Genomic DNA, 17,481 nt, shown 5'->3' on the forward strand with positions numbered 1-17,481 from the left:
TACATTGTTGGTATTTTCACAGGCAAGGAAAATGAGATGTCAAAGTGACACGAACATGTCTCAAATCCACACAGCTGGGAAGTGGCAAAGCCAGAGTCCACATCCAGCTGTGTATGTGTGGGTGTATACATCTTGTGATCCTGATACCAGGATGCACTGTCTTCTTTGTTCAACAAACATTAAGTGCCTAATGAATACCTAGCCCAGGTTCTTTACAAGCAATGCCCAATGTGGCAAATGCTAGAGGTGCCCTGCCCATACTCCTGACTGATCCAGAAGATACCTACAGTTTTGGTGGACATTTACCACATATCCCGAGCTTCCTAGTTCTTTAATTCTCTGGACTTTCTCTGGCTGCGAGAGAGAGCTCAGTCCACCTACAGGGCAAGCCAGAGATACTGGGGACTTAATGCCCACAGGAGCAACTTCCAACTAGTGAGGGGCTAGCATTGGTAAATAAATAGTTCAGGTTCCACATCCTTGAGAGGAAACACTGCTGAGTGCAAGTGTGTTCTATACAGTGTCTCAGAAGTTCCCATGCAGAATTGAGCCACAATAGTTATGCAAAGCAATTACCTTCTAATCTATACTTCTTTGCTGGCTCTTCCTATTGTGTCTCAGGTAGGCCAAATGGGCATTTTTCTGGGACCAGCCATTCAATGGATAAGTAGTTATTGATTATTCAATGTTAATCCAAAATTATAGACAGTGGTACAGGTAAGGTCTGGCCACTGTCCTCAAAGATTTTACAAACACACACACACACACACACACACACACACATAGTAGAGACTAGGTCACAGGTGGACATGTGGCAGATTGAGGGCTATTACAGAAATCTAGGAAAGAAATGATCATGGCTTGGTTGAGGTCAATGTAAATGGGGTGTTGAGAAATAGTCAAATTCTGGTTGTATTTTTAAGGTAATGCTAAAAGGTTTTGCTGATAGGCCAGGTGCAAGATATGAGAGAAAGAGGAAAATCAGGGATGCTACAGTCTTTTTTCTCCTTGAGCAATTGGAAGGATAGAGTTATCCTTAACATAGATGGGAAGACTACAGAAACATGGGAAGACTACAGGGGTTGAGATTTTGACCTTATGTTTGAGATGCCTATTAGTAATCCACGTGAGGATATGGAGTAGGGAACTGGAATGCAAGCTGGAAGCTCAGGGGAAAGGCCAGGGAGGAAGATATAAATTTGGGAACCAAAGGCATGTAGGTTGGAAAATAGATGAGATCATGGAGGGAGTCTCTGATTTGAAGGAAAGTACAGTCTAGTGGAGGAGACAGGCATTATTGAGTCACACAAATAAGTCATCCTAGACCATGGTGAATTCTGGGAAAGGAAATTGCAATAACTATCCTTTGGAGGACACAAAGATGCAGCAGACCCTGCCCTAAAGAGATTAAAAGGAGAGGCATTTATACAAAAGAAGAACACAGCTATGTATCAGAAAACTAGAAAAAGCACAGGATAACAGTGAGAAATGAGTCTAAAAGGGGTGGAGTCCAATCACAAAGGGCATTGACTGTCAAAAGAAAGAGTTTGGGCTTATCCTGTGGAAAGTGGGGAGTCACTAAAATGGATGATTGACATGACTGGAGCTGTCCATTGGACAAAATACTCTTGATGTTGAAGAGACAAGAGATGGGAGGCTGAAAGACCAGTCAATAGGGCTTGGTAGGAGGAAGGGGAGGAAGAGATGAATGGGAAGATGTTTATGGAGAAACACAATTTGACAACAGGTACCAAAATGTTAACTGTGCATTTGATAAGTACTACCACTTCAAGAAGAAGACTGGAAAAGAAGAGTATGTCAGAGGTGCAAGGTGTACATAAAAGAGTGAGTACTGAAGCACTGTCTATAAAAGCTGAGCATAAAGGATCATCACTAAAAGACTGATTAAATAAACTGTGATCCACCATAGAAAGGCATGCTCTTCGGTAATTAAAAGGCATGATGTATATCTGCATTCATTGGCATGAAAGGAACACACAATTTATTGCTGAGTAAAAAAGACAGGCTGTGAAGCGGCATTTGCCGTTTAGCCCTATTTATCAAAATGATATCTTTCAAATACCATTCATGTATATACATCTAGGGAGACCTCTGAACATAACATTCATCAGGATTTCAGTGATGGCTTTTTTCTAGAGGATAAGATTCGATGGTGTGTTGGTTGGTTGTTTGCTTATTTGTGTGTAGAGGAAGCAATTTCTTTCTTTCTGGATAGCATACATTTTCTTCCATAAGCTTGTAATAATTTAAACAAAGGACAATACACATTTTCTAAGGAAGTCAAATAGACATGTTTTAAGTTCTTACAAGGCAAACATGGCCCCAGCTCTACACTGTGAGCAGGTGGGTCAGCTAACCTCTTCTTTGGGGTCTTTGAGCTCCCATGTGAGGGAACTTTGGTCTGGAGGATGGGGAGGGATGCCTGGGGTAGCATACTCAGATGGTCTTGTGACCTTTTCCCCTCTTCCAGGGTCTTCTTGAGAGCTATCAACAAGTTCGCAGAAACCATGAACCAGAAGTTTCTGGAACACACGAACTTTGAGTTCCAGGTGAGTGTGAGGCACCCGGGGTGTGCTTGGGGTGCCCTGGCAAGATGGCTGTAACATCTTGGGCTGATTGCACTATCAGACACATCTCAAAGCACACATAGGTAGGCCAGTGTCTCTGGGGATTTCCATAGAGGAGTGTGAACAAGGAGAGAACCAGTCCCTTGATTGAAACTCAGGGTTTGGAACCAGGCCCTTGATTAAATAAATAGTTATTAACCGAGCAGCACATGTAAATGTGACTGTATAATGTATTTTGTGCTAAAGAGGAGATTTGCATTCATCCATTGTCAGAGTGGGTACCACCTTTTAGAGAAGCATCACATTTTTTTCCTTTTCTATTCACTGGAGCCTAGAAAAACAGCCATTCATAGACACTGAAAAATAAAACTCACTAATACATTTCTGTGACTTCATGATTCCTCCAGAAATCACTTTTAGGACTCAGACAAGACCTGTGTGGCCTCTGAGATTTGAGGGCCCCAAAGCATGTCCCTGGGGCAAACAGAGTGACACACTTGCTAAAGACCTAGGCAAGAAGAGCCAATTCCTCAAAGCCTTGTAGAAAAGTCCAGATTGCTACCTCCTGCTGGTGATATGAGAGAGAAGGGCCCTGAAAGGGGATCCCGCCCCTGGGGATCCTGATCCCTAGGATCTCTTGCTGTGCAAGCTTCGGAAGTAGCCAATGAATTGAGGCAATTGCATTTTCTGCTGCTCATCTGAAGTGTTCAGTTCCAAGCTGGGTTTTGGCCTCTGACCAGCTGGCCTGGACTGTGTCTATGCCTCAGTTGACACATCTGCAAAATGTTCACAATACTGACTCTTTCTATTTCATAGGGTTTTTGCAGAACTGGAGTGTGTCAAGGAGCTTGCTGGGACAATTCACTGTAGGTTCCACCAGTTTTCATTCAAACACGTCCTCCTGAAAGACACCTCCCCTGATGAGTCCTCTTTGAGGGTTCCCCACTGATCCCATGGTCATTATGTATTACCATTTAACCTGTTGTAGTCTCTTCATAGCACTGAATATTATTTGAAATTATCTCTCTTATTTATCCACCTGCACATTTTTCCCCCTCTCTTTTCTCTGGTAAAGTGTAAGCTTCATGAGTATGAAGACCTACTCACAGAGACTCTGTTCTCTGTGCCTGACACATAGTAGGTCTCCATGGGGAGATGATGCCTGGGGCCTATGAGGCCCACACCCCTGGAGAGCCAGCCTAGAAGTATTTAATAAACATTATCTTGAATAAGATTCTCTCCCACCACTTTGCATTCAAATCAGGCAACTGCACTATAATGCTAATGATGATAAAAAGGGTAGCTGCCATTTTCTGATGACTTAGATGTGCAGATCTCATGAGAAGCATTCTCAGGCATTTTCTTTCTCAGCCCTGACAACTGCACTATAAGTTAGTTACTATTCTAGTACTTTTTCTGCTGGAAGGATGCGGGAAGTGAGACTGGGAGGTGATAAGCAGATAGCCTGAAGTGACACAGCACATCAGTGTGGAGTTGAGACCAAAGCACAGCAGAGGCTGACATCACAGCTGCAGCTCACCACAGCCACATGCAAGAGAGGGAGCCACCCTCCGCATTGGGTTCACAGAGAGGTTCTGGCTGAGACTATAAATCTTTGACATGGAAGCAAAACATGTCACTCTGGCTGTTTGAATCAGAAGTGTTTGATCCCCTTCCAAATGTGGACCAGATGCCTACAGGCTTCAGGTATGAGTGTGTTCCAGGAAACTAATAAGGTCGTTGCTTTTTTGGAGGGGCAGCTTGAATCAACACACCTAGGGGCCAGCAGTGAGGTAGTGTTTAGGCCATAAAACTAATGGCTGGTTTGCCCATCTCTGTCCGTAGGCAATGGCAATTACAGCCTCAGACCTGGTTTCCCGACTCTGGCTGTCCTCCATGGTCTTAGGGGGTACTTTCCAAGAGAAGTGCAGCTTCAGTCCTTCATGCCATTCTTTTAGATTTTATCCTGTTTTCCTTAAAGAAAATCTGCATCTGAGAGATGCCCAGAGAAAGGGGGTTTCATACATGGGAAGTTTGAGCTTATGAGCTGTGTGACTTTAGGCAAATTACCTCACTTCTCTATGCCTCAGTCTCTTCAACATCAAATAAAAATACTAATTACAGCTACCTCATTGGATTTTTGAGAGGATTAAGTGAATTAATTCATGTAAAGCATTTAGAACACTACCAGGAACATGTTAGCAATTTAATAAAATATGAGCTCATTATAATAATCGTTATCATTTTGATGATAATGATGATGATGGTCCTAAAATATATCAAGTCTAGGAACTCATAGGTCAGTCCTTGGTAAACAGGACAGTAGGAAGGCATCTTTCCAGTCACCACACATTGCCTAGGGCTGTCATACTCAGAGGATTTTATAAAACAGGAAAATGGCCAACATTACAAAATCAAATAAGTCTCTTTTCCTAATGAGACCTCCGTAGTTACTTGCTGAAAAGTACTCAAGAACAGGATCATTTTTCAGCCTTATCTTTGTTCTCCTACCTTTCCCTCACCCCGTGTGAGAATGGATTTGTTCTCTGTACCCTGCCTGGAACATGCCTTGTTTCCTTCTTGCAGTTTCATTAATTATACATTTAATATCAGCAGGAACAGCATCCATCACTAAGAGCTGCTGGCCTTGGCAGCCACTGTCCAGAGGAGGGGCAGGTGCAATGAGATTATCCCTTATATCTTTTCTGGAACTGTGGTTTTATGATACAAAGGACAAAAAGCAAGAAGCTCTGTGGGTGCCACTCTGCAGGTGACAAGACCAGGGAACTACAGAAATGATGTTTTCTGCCTAGGGCTAACATAATTTGCATTCCCAACCCCTATTCAAGACGCTGAGCCTTGGCATTCACACCCATTTGCATGGTCAGGGAAGACCAAGAGAGGATTTCAAATGCAACTCAGCAAGGATTTCTGTTTAAGAGCAATCCTCATAGGTCTAGACTATAGTAACATGCTATGAGGAACTCAGAAGCAAAGCAGGACACTGCCCTGCCCTCAACGATCTTAGAGTCGTGAGAGTAAGCTGTGAATCCATCTTCTAACATCCAAACTTTTCAAGGTGACTAATCTTTATTAGGCATCTACTTAGGGCATAACCCTGTTGGGTTGGGATATACCCATTTTACCAATGAATAAACTGAGCTTCAGAGAAGTGGTCGACTCTCCTGTTAAAGGTCACCTACTCACCAACAAGTTGCTGCTGAAATTCAGTTCCTGTCCTGTCTGCAAAGCCCAGGCTCTTTCCAACTCATCTGCCCTGTCTTTTAAAAACAGAGTGCCTTTCAAATCTAGGAGACAGCTCTATTTAGCTCCAGAAACACTGTCTGCCCTACTTAGCTCTTGCCCGCCCTGGGATAGAGAGCTCTGCAATGATTGGCTGTGGAATTAGAATCTCCATATTGGGTACTCTGATTGGCCAGGAATCCGTGGTTACACTTCAGATGTGCTCTTTGGCTCCAGGAAGATTGTTTTTGTCTTAGGCAGCTGTTTGATTACTACTAAGAACATTCTCTCTACTTGGCAAGCTGTAATTGGCTCTGCATTTGGTAATCCCAGCCTTGGCCTTGAGGAATTACTTGATCAGCTTCTGGGCACCAGACTACCTTGGAATCATTTTTGAACCTGTACTGGAGACCCTGTGAAACGAAAAGGATATTCCAGGATAGTCCCAGCTATTAATGGAAGACTGAAGGCAGGCTTGGTCTCTATAATGGGAAACGTAACTTTGTAATGGCAAAAAAGGTGAGAGAGGGAGCACATACCATGGAGAGCACCCATCAAAGCCTTGAAGGGGCCCACAGCAACCCCCAGGGAGGATCAAGGTGGGACAACTTTACCACACAGAAAGATGGTCACGTGCTTGGGGACAGCTTCTTCGGCCATAGCTTGAGGCCTCCAGACAACCTCTGACCCAATGTTCCTAACCAAAATCCATCCCAAACGTGCCCATGACACTGATCAGGTCAGGCCCACCCAATGCCCATGACAGCTGTGGCTTTCCAACTCAGGTATTTTAGCAACACTGTGCTGGGTGCTTTATATTTTTTTCAATGGAATTAGGGTAAATAATTCATAGCCGTTGTGAAGGAATCTTGTAGGATCAAAAATCCTTGAGTATCTGTTGTAAGGACTGTGAAATATCAGATGACTCAGTGGAAACCTTGACCAACAACCAAGGCTAAAGGAAATTGAGAAGGAAAGAAAAATTTTTGCAGAAGAGCAGAATGGTTAAGAATACAAGTTCTAGAGAGAGATGCACTTAGATTCCAGTGCCAGCCTTGCCATTTTGTAGCTGTGTCACCTTGGGCAACTTATTTAACTTCTCTGGGCCTCAGTGTCCTGATCTTCAAAATGGGAGAATAATGCTACAAAGATCATAGTGTCTGGGGAGCAGTTCAGAATGCAGGGGGAGTGCTGGGCTCATTAATGAATTTTTTCAACAAATATTTGTGAGAACATGCTGGGTTGCACACAGTGCTAAATACTGGATATACAACAGTGAGTAAAAAGAGGAGGTTCTATCCTGTAGGATGCTTATATCCATTAGAGGAAATAAATTCAACCTAAAATATGTCATAAATCCTGAAAGCATGATATAATAAAGGTGAATGGGTAGATTTTCTTTAGTCAGGGCAAGTTGGTAAGGCTTCCCTGGGAAGTGATTTTTGAAAGTCAGCTATGTTCACCACTAGACCACCAATGCCGACTTAGGAAGTGATTGTTGAACTGGGATTGCAAGATGAAATAGAGATTTTCTTGGCAGTGATTTCCTCATTTGGCCCTTATAACTACCTCCCTTTACATACTATTAGCCTCATTTTTCCTGATGAGGAAACAGAGACTCAGAGAGGTAGGGCAACTTGCCCATGATAATGGAGCTGGAATCCTGGAAGGCAACCTTACTTAACAGTGTCTATTCAACAACAAAGACAACAAATAGTAATAGAATCGGCATAGAACCTGTGTCTTAATTCCAGCTCCAGAATGCATACTATTCTATAGGCTCTAATGCATAAAGATGTATAAACAAATATGTTGATTACAGCACTGATACTAAAGAAAAAAAATAGTTGGAGTCCATCTAAATGCCTATAAATAGGGAATTGGTTAGAATTAAAGTGTATCCTTATAGCAGAATACCATGCAGCCACAAAAGATAGTGAAGTAGATCTGCACAGGCTAATATGGGCACATCTGCAAGATATATTGGTGAGAGAAAAAAACAGACTACACTGGACTATTTTTTGACTGTCTATACATGTTTATTTATACATAAAAAATTTTTGAGAAGATCCAGAGAACTGTTAATTTTTTTTCTTCTGGAGAATTAGACTAAGGTTCCAGGTAGGATAGAAAATAAACTTTTTATCATTTAATCTTTTCTACCATTTTTTGACAATATGTGTATTAAATTTTTAATTTTTGAGAATTAATTGAAAGTAACTAAATTCTAGTTACACTCACTAGCAGTATGACTTTGGGTGGTCATTTATGTGGATATCACTGTTTACATCTGTGAAATAAGGGAGTTGGACCAGGTGACCCTTAAATTTATTCTAGTTCTAAGTTTCTATTGTCCTATTATTTCAAAATACTAAAGTCCCAATCAGAAGTCACATTAACTCTTCCCCCAGAGAATAAGGACCCATATGTTTAGCTCAAGCTCCTGTGACTTCCCTGAGCCAGCTGAGCTGGGCACTTAGTAGAAATGCCACCGGGGGGGATCCCTGGGTGGCGCAGAGGTTTGGCGCCTGCCTTTGGCCCAGGGCGCGATCCTGGAGACCCAGGATCGAATCCCACATCGGGCTCCCGGTGCATGGAGCCTGCTTCTCTCTCTGCCTGTGTCTCTGCCTCTCTCTCTCTCTCTCTGTGTGTGACTATCATAAATTAAAAAAAAAAATAAAAAAAAGAAAAAGAAATGCCACCAGGCAGCGTGGGGCAGCAAGGAAAGAAAAGTCTGGGACCTTTTGAAACAACTTCTCTAGCAATATGATGAACAATAAATAAATATTTTCTAGAGCCTAGCTACATTCAAGTCATTTAAACCATTGTGCTGAATATGGGATTAGAAGTACAAATAAGTGGAAGACAAGACTTGCGGAGCTTTCAGTTGGAAAGACAGGGCATTCAAATAATCTATGACCAGCACTATAGACAATACCACCATTCTACTTACTGAGCACTTGGCATGTGCCAAGCCTGTGGTGAATGACTTCATGCTCATATTATTTTACCCAGCACTTAGAATAATCCATTAGGGTAGTTGCCTTATTTTCTCCATTTTATAGGTAAGGAAAATGAGGCTCAGAAAAGACAAATAAGTAGCCAAAGACAATCTAGCTAATAAGAGCTAGAACTGGTATTCTATATCCTAGTCTATGAGATGCTGATGCTTGTGTTCTTGACCACTGGGTGATGCTGTCATGGAAAGTCAGTGGAGCACAAGGGAAGATGTAGAACAATAGACCCAAATCTGTGGTTGCACATACTAAGAGCTAGTCAAATTTGGAAAAGTTGAGCAGATCTGAGGTGCTCTGCCATCTGGAAAGGCTGCGTGAAGGAACAGATCTTGAACAGGCCTTTGATAAAAGAATAGAACTTAGGTGTCATAGGTGAGCCAAGCTAAGGAGGCCAAGATCATGTTATATCTATGGAGTCTGAGCAGATCAGCATGATGAGGAAGGACAGAGTGGTTGGGACACCTGACCCACACAGTGTGTTTGGATAAGCAGGATTACTACAGAAACAGAAGAGCTTAAGCTGTGATTCTAATGATTATGGGAAGCCTTTGAAGGATTTTAAGGAAGGGAGTGATAGAACCCAACTTATTTTAAAAGATCCTCTGGTCTCTCTGTGGAGAGTTGACTTGATGGACTCCACAAGCTGGGAGGCCGCTTCACTATACACCAGGAGCAGCTTGGTCTTTTGGACTCTAGGAGATAAAGTTTCAAAAAAGAGAAATTGTGCCAACAGAATGTGAGCTGCATGAGGGTAGGGACTGCCATCTGTGTAACCATTCCCTATGCCCACATGATGACAATGCGTGGCACATAGAAGAGTTTCAATAAATATGTATTAATGCATCCTTGGCCAAAGACTGACCACAGTATGTAGAAAGAGCCTTGATGAGAAGGCCTAAGTTCAAATCCCAAATATACTATATATATAGCAATCTAAGTGACCTTCAGAAAAATACTTAACCCTGCCAACCCTCATTTTCTTCATCTGTAAAATGGGACAAATGACAGCTACCAAGTTTTGAGAGATGAAAGGAGGGATGTATGGGGAAGTACCTGGCCCATGGTAAAAACGAAGTACTTGTTTTCTTCTTTCTGAAACTGGAACCACAAGCCCATTTGAAGTAATACTCTGGGCAGTAGTGATGATGCTATCAAGGGTAGACCTGCTTTTTAACTTAGTCTTGGCTATCTGAAACCTCCGGTGAACATCTTTGAGTTAAAGATGAATATCTCAATCATTTCTCTAGCTAGTGTTACCCTTTCTTTGTCATGTTGAGAGAGTGTTCATCTGAAAGTGAATGAACTTTGTCAAGCAAAGCTCTCTCCCATCTGTTCCTTGTAAAACTTGGCATTTGGGGCCAGGTTGTACTATTTGCTTTGATACCAAAGGAATCACTAGATTAATGAAAAGAACAATATGGCTAACAAGTGCTTTTAGCCCTTACAGAGAATCATGCCCTTTACATATATCATCTCATGTCATCTTTACTATAGCCTTCTGCAGTGGGTACCAGGGGTACCCCTTTTGCAGATGGGTTCACTGTGGCTCCATCTCTCAGGTGCTGTAGGTTATATCAATACCATCATCCCTGCATCTCATCTTTTGGAGGACTTGTCATGTGCTGAACACTTTGCTGGCTCTATTTCACCATATGTCAGTGGAGTGGGTTTAGTATTAACACTTGCGTTTAGCACCAAGTGATCATGCAAGTGTTAAAATTACAATAAACCTACATATAAACTAGGCCCACAGAGGTTCTTGAACTCCAATGAGCGTCAGAATTATCCAGAATGCTTGTGAACACACAGGTTTCTGGGGGCTGATTCCATAGGTCTGGGGGAGGGACAGAGAATTTGCATTTCTAGCAGGTTTCCAGGTGATGCTGATGCTGCTGGTCTGGGGCCACACTTTGAAACCACTGAGCTAAGAGGAAGGTGAAGGCAAACTATTCTAAGACAGAATGCATTGCAGACAGCTCCTTTGAGCTGTCAGGTGGATTAGGGAGGACTTCCAGAGAGGAGGAGAGTCCCTGAAATACACAACCTTCATCAATCTCTAATTCTACTAGGGCACTCAGCTGGGGAGAGTTGTTTGTCTTTCAAAACACAAAATGAAACCATTTTGTTTTTTCCAGAGCAGCCCTAAAGTCCTCCTCCTTGCCCTGTCATCAGAAGGAAGATGTGGTCAGCGCCTAGAGAAATCCATCCATTGTCCTTGCTTGGCCAGGATGTTGATTTCAGACTCCGTGCCAGTTAGAAAATTGCAGTGCACAGAATTAAACTGGTTCTGCCACTATCTTCTGCCATCTTCATAGATTATTCACATTACCCAGCATTTAATACGCTTTCCCACTTCAGACCCTCGCCATGACTGTTATTTACTCCTTATTTACAGCTGTGGAACAACTATTTTCATCTGGCGGTGGCTTTTATCACTCAAGATTCTCTGCAGCTGGAGCAGTTCTCGCACGCCAAATACAACAAAATCCTGAATAAGTAGGTTACATGTCTGGGTCTCCTGAAGTGGGGGTTTCATGAGAATCTCTGAGAGGGGGCCTTAAGCAGATGTGTGTTGTTTCTCCCAGGTACGGGGACATGAGACGGCTAATTGGCTTCTCCATCCGTGATATGTGGTACAAGCTGGGTGAGTAGGCACATGCATCCAGAGAGACACATCTGCACACGCCAAGCTCCTTCTTGAAGACCATCTGTTAGAAGGCCACATGGGTTTCAGTGGTGGGAGCTTGAAAAAAACAGTTTATCACTGTGTGTGTCCTGGGTCCTTAATAAGTGCTTGATGAGAGAGCCCATGCCCATGTCCCATCCCCAAACATCTGTGTGTCTGCTTCAGCTTGATGCCCCTGAGGGCTTAAGAAGTCCAAGCTCCTTCTTGAAGACCATCTGTTAGAAGGCCACATGGGTTTCAGTGGTAGGAGTTTCAAAAAAACAGTTTATCACTGTGTGTGTTCTGGGTCCTTAATAAGCACTTGATGAGAGTGCCCATCCCCATGTCCCATCCCCAGACATCTGTGTGTCTCTCTGGATGCAGAGTTTGTGTGTGCCCTCCGACCCTCTGCTGCCAAGTTGCTCTGCCCTGGGCTTGGACGGTGACCCTCTTGAGTGGAGCCACTTACAGAGACTGTGCTTTTTTACTTTTTTTAGGTTGAACCACCTAAATGACCTCTCCTGACTTTGCATCTCACTTCCTCAGCCTTCTTAGTATCTTTTGGTTCTCTTTGGATTTCCTAGACAGCAGTTTCTTGCTCTGTCCAGCAAGGTCCTTTCACTCCAGGGAGGCACAGTGGACAAACTATCCATCTGTGCTCTGCATTCGCCAGCAGCACCAGACTCGAGTTAAGAGGATATACTGGTACTAGGAAGGCTATGGATTGCTTTACAAAATCAAAGGGAGAGCTGGGCAACCAGGCCCAGAACAGACTACCTCATACCTGCCTTGGGCCTTGCCCTGTCATTTACAAGCTATCAGGTCCACCAAAGCAGGAAGACTGAGTGACACTGGGCATATAATGGGGAAATAACACCTTCTCCCAGGGTGCTTATGTGTTTCAGAATAACAAAAACTGGGGGAGTGAAACATGCAGGCCACACTCAAATCAGGATTTTTTTTAAAGACTTTATTTAGAGATAGAGAGAGAGAGGCAGAGACACAGGCAGAGGGAGAAGCAGGCTCCATGCAGGGAGCCTGACGTGGGACTCGATCCTGGGACTCCAAGATCATGCCCTGGGCCAAAGGCAGGCGCTAAACTGCTGAGCCACCCAGGGATCAACCCTCAAGTCAAAATTTTTCTTTGTTTTCACCCTTGCCCCATCAGAACAGAGCCTACTTTTCGTGTTCTGGCTCTTTAATCATTAATACCAGACCTATAATACTAGTGCCTGAAGGGCAGGGCCCAGGCAAGTAATGTAAAAGAGTGAAGGGGCCCAGGTATGTTAAATCCACAGACATCCATAAAGCAGGGTACTGTCAACATCTGGAGTTGGATAAATCTTTGTTGCAGGGGTGTCTTATCTATGTACTACAGGATATTTAATAGCATCCCTGACCTTTACTCGCCAGATGTCAACAGCATCCTCCCTGGTTGTGACAACAAAAAAGTCTCTAGACATTGTTAAATGGTCCTGGGGAGGGGGAGAGAGATGTGCAAAACAACTTCTATTTGAAAACCACTTCTGTAAAGAAATACTGTCTGCTCTGTTTTTCTAGAAAAGCATGCCTTTCTCAGTCTTTTATTTCTTCACTTTGGATAAAGACAGGAATATAAAAAATATTGTATGTGTCATCTAATTACTCTTCAATAGAAAAAAACAAAAAAGCATAGTGCAGTGTAGGTCTACCTGGAATTTGGCACATGCCCTCAGGGTCAGGAATATGGGAAAAAGTAGCTGGGCTTGGAACAAAGTGAAGCAAATATGCCCCAGCTAAAAGGGACAGTCGCTGTCCTGATCTGGTTGATTGCTGTCCTGTTAGAATACAAGGCTGATAGTGTCTCCTCTTCCAGTTTTTCAAAAGAAGCCAAGAAACACAATTTTTAAGTGTATCTCCAATTTCTGAATATTGATCACTAATTGGAAGTATTAAAAAACACTGAACATGCCCAGTGAAGGACAGGGCCCAGATTCGGTGTGAGTGGGAGTTTGCACTCTTTGCTTTACTACAGCAAAGACGAACTACGGCTGTGGTGGGTTTTCTTTCTTTCTTTTTTTTTTTTTTTTAAAGACTTACTTATTTATTCATTCAGAGAGAGTGAAGAGAGAAGAGGGAGAAGCAGGCTCCATGCAGGACGCCCGATGTGGGACTCGATCCTGGGTCTCCAGGATCACACCCCAGGCTGCAGGCGGCACTAAACCGCTGCGCCACCGGGGCTGCCCTGTGGTGGGTTTTCTTTCCCACACCTACGCCCCAGGCATTGCCAGGATTGCAAAACAGGAATCTGCGCTTTGTTTGTCTCTAATTCTTCCACATAACCTGCTCTTTCCTCAATGTCCTTCATTGCCGTTGTTTTGCACGCAGAAGATTTTATTTAGATATAGATTATGTTTTGGCAGACGTTCCTACAACTTCCCAATTATGCTGATGAATGAAAAGATGTTACCAAATATTTCACCTGCTTAAAATCACAGAACATCAGAGCTGGAAGGGCCCTTTAGAGATCAGATTGTCCAGAAATTTTCAAATGTTCATTTTTAGTTGAGGGCCAATAAAAAAGAGTCTCATGCTCAATATATAAATTGGTTGAAAGCCAAGCTATTCTAATTGAAGTGGGGTGGGGGGCCCAGAGCTTTTTATAACAGGCCACCTCTGAACTCCCCATGTAGATCCCTGAGGATTTTCTGGGGAGAAATCCTGAAGCATTTCAGGCAAGTCTAGCCCAGCCCACCATTTTACAAATGAGGTAACTGAGACACAGAGAAGTAAAAAGGTATGTAGAAGGTTATACAGTGGGTTAAGAAGCAGATTCAGGGCAGGGCCTCTAGCACATCACAGATTCCTTCCTATTTGCAAATGTCTGTAGGATGAATTAATGCAATTAAAAGATGTACTTGTTAGTGTTTGGACTTGTAAGAAAGAGAAACTGTGCCTGCCTTGATCAGAGAAGGTACTTATCAGAAGGGCAAGGAGAACCAGGTTATGAAGGAGAGGGCCAGAGCCACTCAAGGTTCTAGAGCAGATTGCAAAACTGTGCCTTTAGCATGTTCCATTGCTGCATCATCTTGCTTAAAGATCCAATCTTCAGGGGACACTACTCTATTGGCCTTCCTTGGACGACCTCTCCATTCATGGTCCCACCATGCCTACACACATTAAAAGAAATAGAGTTTCCCAAAGTAAGATGTTTATGGAGTTGTAGAGAGGTCAATGGCACAGATGTCCACTGTATAGAACAAGAAGTAAAGGATGCTTTTGCAAAGATGGCCACCTCTCGGCCTGGACTTCCAGAAAGAGGAAAGTATATCAGCCTAAAGGGATTTTCCTGTTAGTTATTAGTTACATAGCTGCCTTCTCTTTGCCCGTTTCCTTTAGGAATAAGCGAACAGACTGAGGAGGCAGAATGAATGGGTAATTCCCCACCCTACCTTGTGTTCTACTAGATCCTGGCATTAGCATGCTTTCTCCTAGTGTGCTAATGAGGCTAACCTGCTAATCCAAACCAGGACTAAGCACTGTTATACACTAGAGACCAATGTAGTGAGTAATGATAGGTTTTAAAGTACAATCTATGCAATATCCAAGACCAAGTGAAACTTAGAAGCCATCTGTGGCAGACACAGCTGAGAGCCCACACAATAGCCATTCTTCCCTCCTTCCTGGTTAACTGAATCCTGGTTTATTTTTTCCATGATCACAATTTGCTCAGTTAATAATATCTTGTAGCAGGTGATGACCATATGACCCATCTCTGGCCAGAGAGAATCAGCAGAAACAAACTTGTTGGGGCTTCAGGAAATCCTTTTTGTCCAATTAAAACAAAAGAGAAGGGGACAAATTCAATGAGCACAACACATTTTTTTTTTTTACCCATAGTCCTTCCCCCACTTCCTTCCTGGAAAACAATAAGATACCTGGAGATACAGTAGCCAGTTTGAAGCTATGAAGATAAGTCATATGCTAAGGATGGAGAAGTAACTCTTGCACCACCATCTTTTGACTTCTTGTTAAGGAAGAAAGTTAAAGCAAAACTTACTCAGTTTAGCCATGATAATCATATTTTTGTTACATCCATAACTGATGTATCATCTAATTCAAACCCCTCCCCCATTTTATAGGTGAGCTCACTGAGGCCCAGAGAGGCATAAGGACATTCAAGGTCAACAACAAATCAGTGACAGCTGAGGTGACAGAACCTGTCTCTTGACCCCAAGTCCAATGTTCTTACTAATATTTTTTTTCAGAATATGCAAATTATTTTCAAAGAGTGTGAAATAGTGAACTATTTTTCAAAGACTACGGATAATGAGTAAATCATAATCATGTTAACCTTTTAAATTTTGTTTTAATGCGCAACGCAATCAGGTCATCATCACCATGATCATCAGTATCATCATCTTCTCATCAGGAAAGATGTTAGCAATCGTATGATTATAAGATAGCTAATTCCAAAGAAAGTCTCAGGCTTGAAGATTATTCAACATTCTTAAGAGAAAAGTCTAAACAAATATGTGTGTGAATGTGTCTGTGTGTGTGTGTGTGTGTGTGTGTGTGTGTGCGCTTCGGTGACGGAGGGTACATACAGAAAGGTCTTGATAGAGAGAAGGACCACATTTTGTTGTCAGGACCAGGCCACTAAAGGGTTAATACCTCTGTGTTTTTGGATCCTGGGACTATGCCAAATGTAATGTACTTTTCCTGATAGTGTAACATCATAACATTTGATTTCTGCTTGGAGTGTAGCAATGCACATTTTGCCAAAATGACTTAACCATTCCACATTCACTTAGGTTAACATCAGGCTGTTGTGTTAACAGTCTTTGTGGGAAAGAAAGACAAATTCTAGCAACTGGCATCATGGCCTTGTATGATGGGAAGTCTCTACTGGCAAACCTGTGAGAGTAACTGGGCCTTTACTCTTTTAGAATCTATGTAGTACACAGATCAGCACAGGAACGAGTAGGAGAGTTGAGGAAGGATAAGTCATGGTTCCTGCCTTGCCAGGAAGAGCCACCATCCATTTCTATAAGTAGAACAAACTAAGAGTTTTTTTTTAAGATTTTTATTTATTTATTCATGAGAGACACAGAGAGAGGTCGAGACATGGGCAGAGGAAGAAGCAGGCTTCCCACAGGGAGCTCAATGTGGGACTCAATCCCAGGACTCTGGGATCATGACCTAAGCCAAAAGCAGATACTCAATCACTGAGCCACCCAGGTGCCCCCAAACTAAGAGTTAAAGAATAAATTAAGAGTGTGTTCTTTAATATGAAATGTGTGGTAGAGACTTAAGAGTTCAGGCAAATGTGAGGTAGATGTGGATAATATAGATAACTCTACTGAGGTAAAGTTCTTGAATGAGACCCTAGGGTAGTCCATGTCCAGATTGAAAGAAAGACAGGAAAGGATAGATGTTCCAGGAAAGCAACCAGCTTGCACTAAGTATAGCCTCTTAAGATTGGGGAGAAGCTGCTGGCAAGAAATAGGAAGTAGGATTAACATCCATCCATCCACCCATTTGATTATTGATTCATTCAATTTATAACAGGTATTAAGCATTGTGGTAGGCTGAGGAACATTTCCTCAAAGATGTTCATGCCCTAATCCTAGAACCTGTGGGTATATTACCTTACAAAGTGGACTTTTCAGACATGGTTAAGAATCTTGAAGATGGTAAGAGTACCCTGGACTATCCAGGTGGACCCACTGCAACTACAGAGTTCTTAGAAGTGAATAAAAGGAGGCAGGGGAGTCAGAGAGGGATTTGAAAAAGATGTACTCCTGGTTTTGAAGGTAGAGGAAGAGACTGGGAGCCAAAGAATGTAGGTGGCCTCTAGAAGCTGCAAAATGGAAGCACATAGTTTTTTCCTAAGACCCTCCAAAAGGAACTCATTCTTGCTTACACCTTGATCTTAGCTCAATGAAATCCATTTCAGACTTCTGACCAGATGTGTAAGATTATAAAT

General features: G+C 42.6%; 1 protein-coding gene across 1 annotated transcript in view; it reads left to right on the plus strand.

Moving 5' to 3' along the window:
* DOCK2 (dedicator of cytokinesis 2) overlaps window positions 1–17,481 on the plus strand; it is a 401,682-nt gene that overhangs the window by 323,114 nt on the left and 61,087 nt on the right. Inside the window, exons 30-32 of the mRNA XM_055325894.1 lie at window positions 2,492–2,570; window positions 11,244–11,344; window positions 11,434–11,492. Coding sequence (XP_055181869.1) covers window positions 2,492–2,570; window positions 11,244–11,344; window positions 11,434–11,492 — 239 coding nt within the window. The remainder of the gene's footprint in view (window positions 1–2,491; window positions 2,571–11,243; window positions 11,345–11,433; window positions 11,493–17,481) is intronic.

Source organism: Nyctereutes procyonoides, unplaced genomic scaffold (assembly GCF_905146905.1).
Source record: "Nyctereutes procyonoides isolate TBG_1078 unplaced genomic scaffold, NYPRO_anot_genome, whole genome shotgun sequence".
Classification (NCBI taxonomy): domain Eukaryota; kingdom Metazoa; phylum Chordata; class Mammalia; order Carnivora; family Canidae; genus Nyctereutes; species Nyctereutes procyonoides.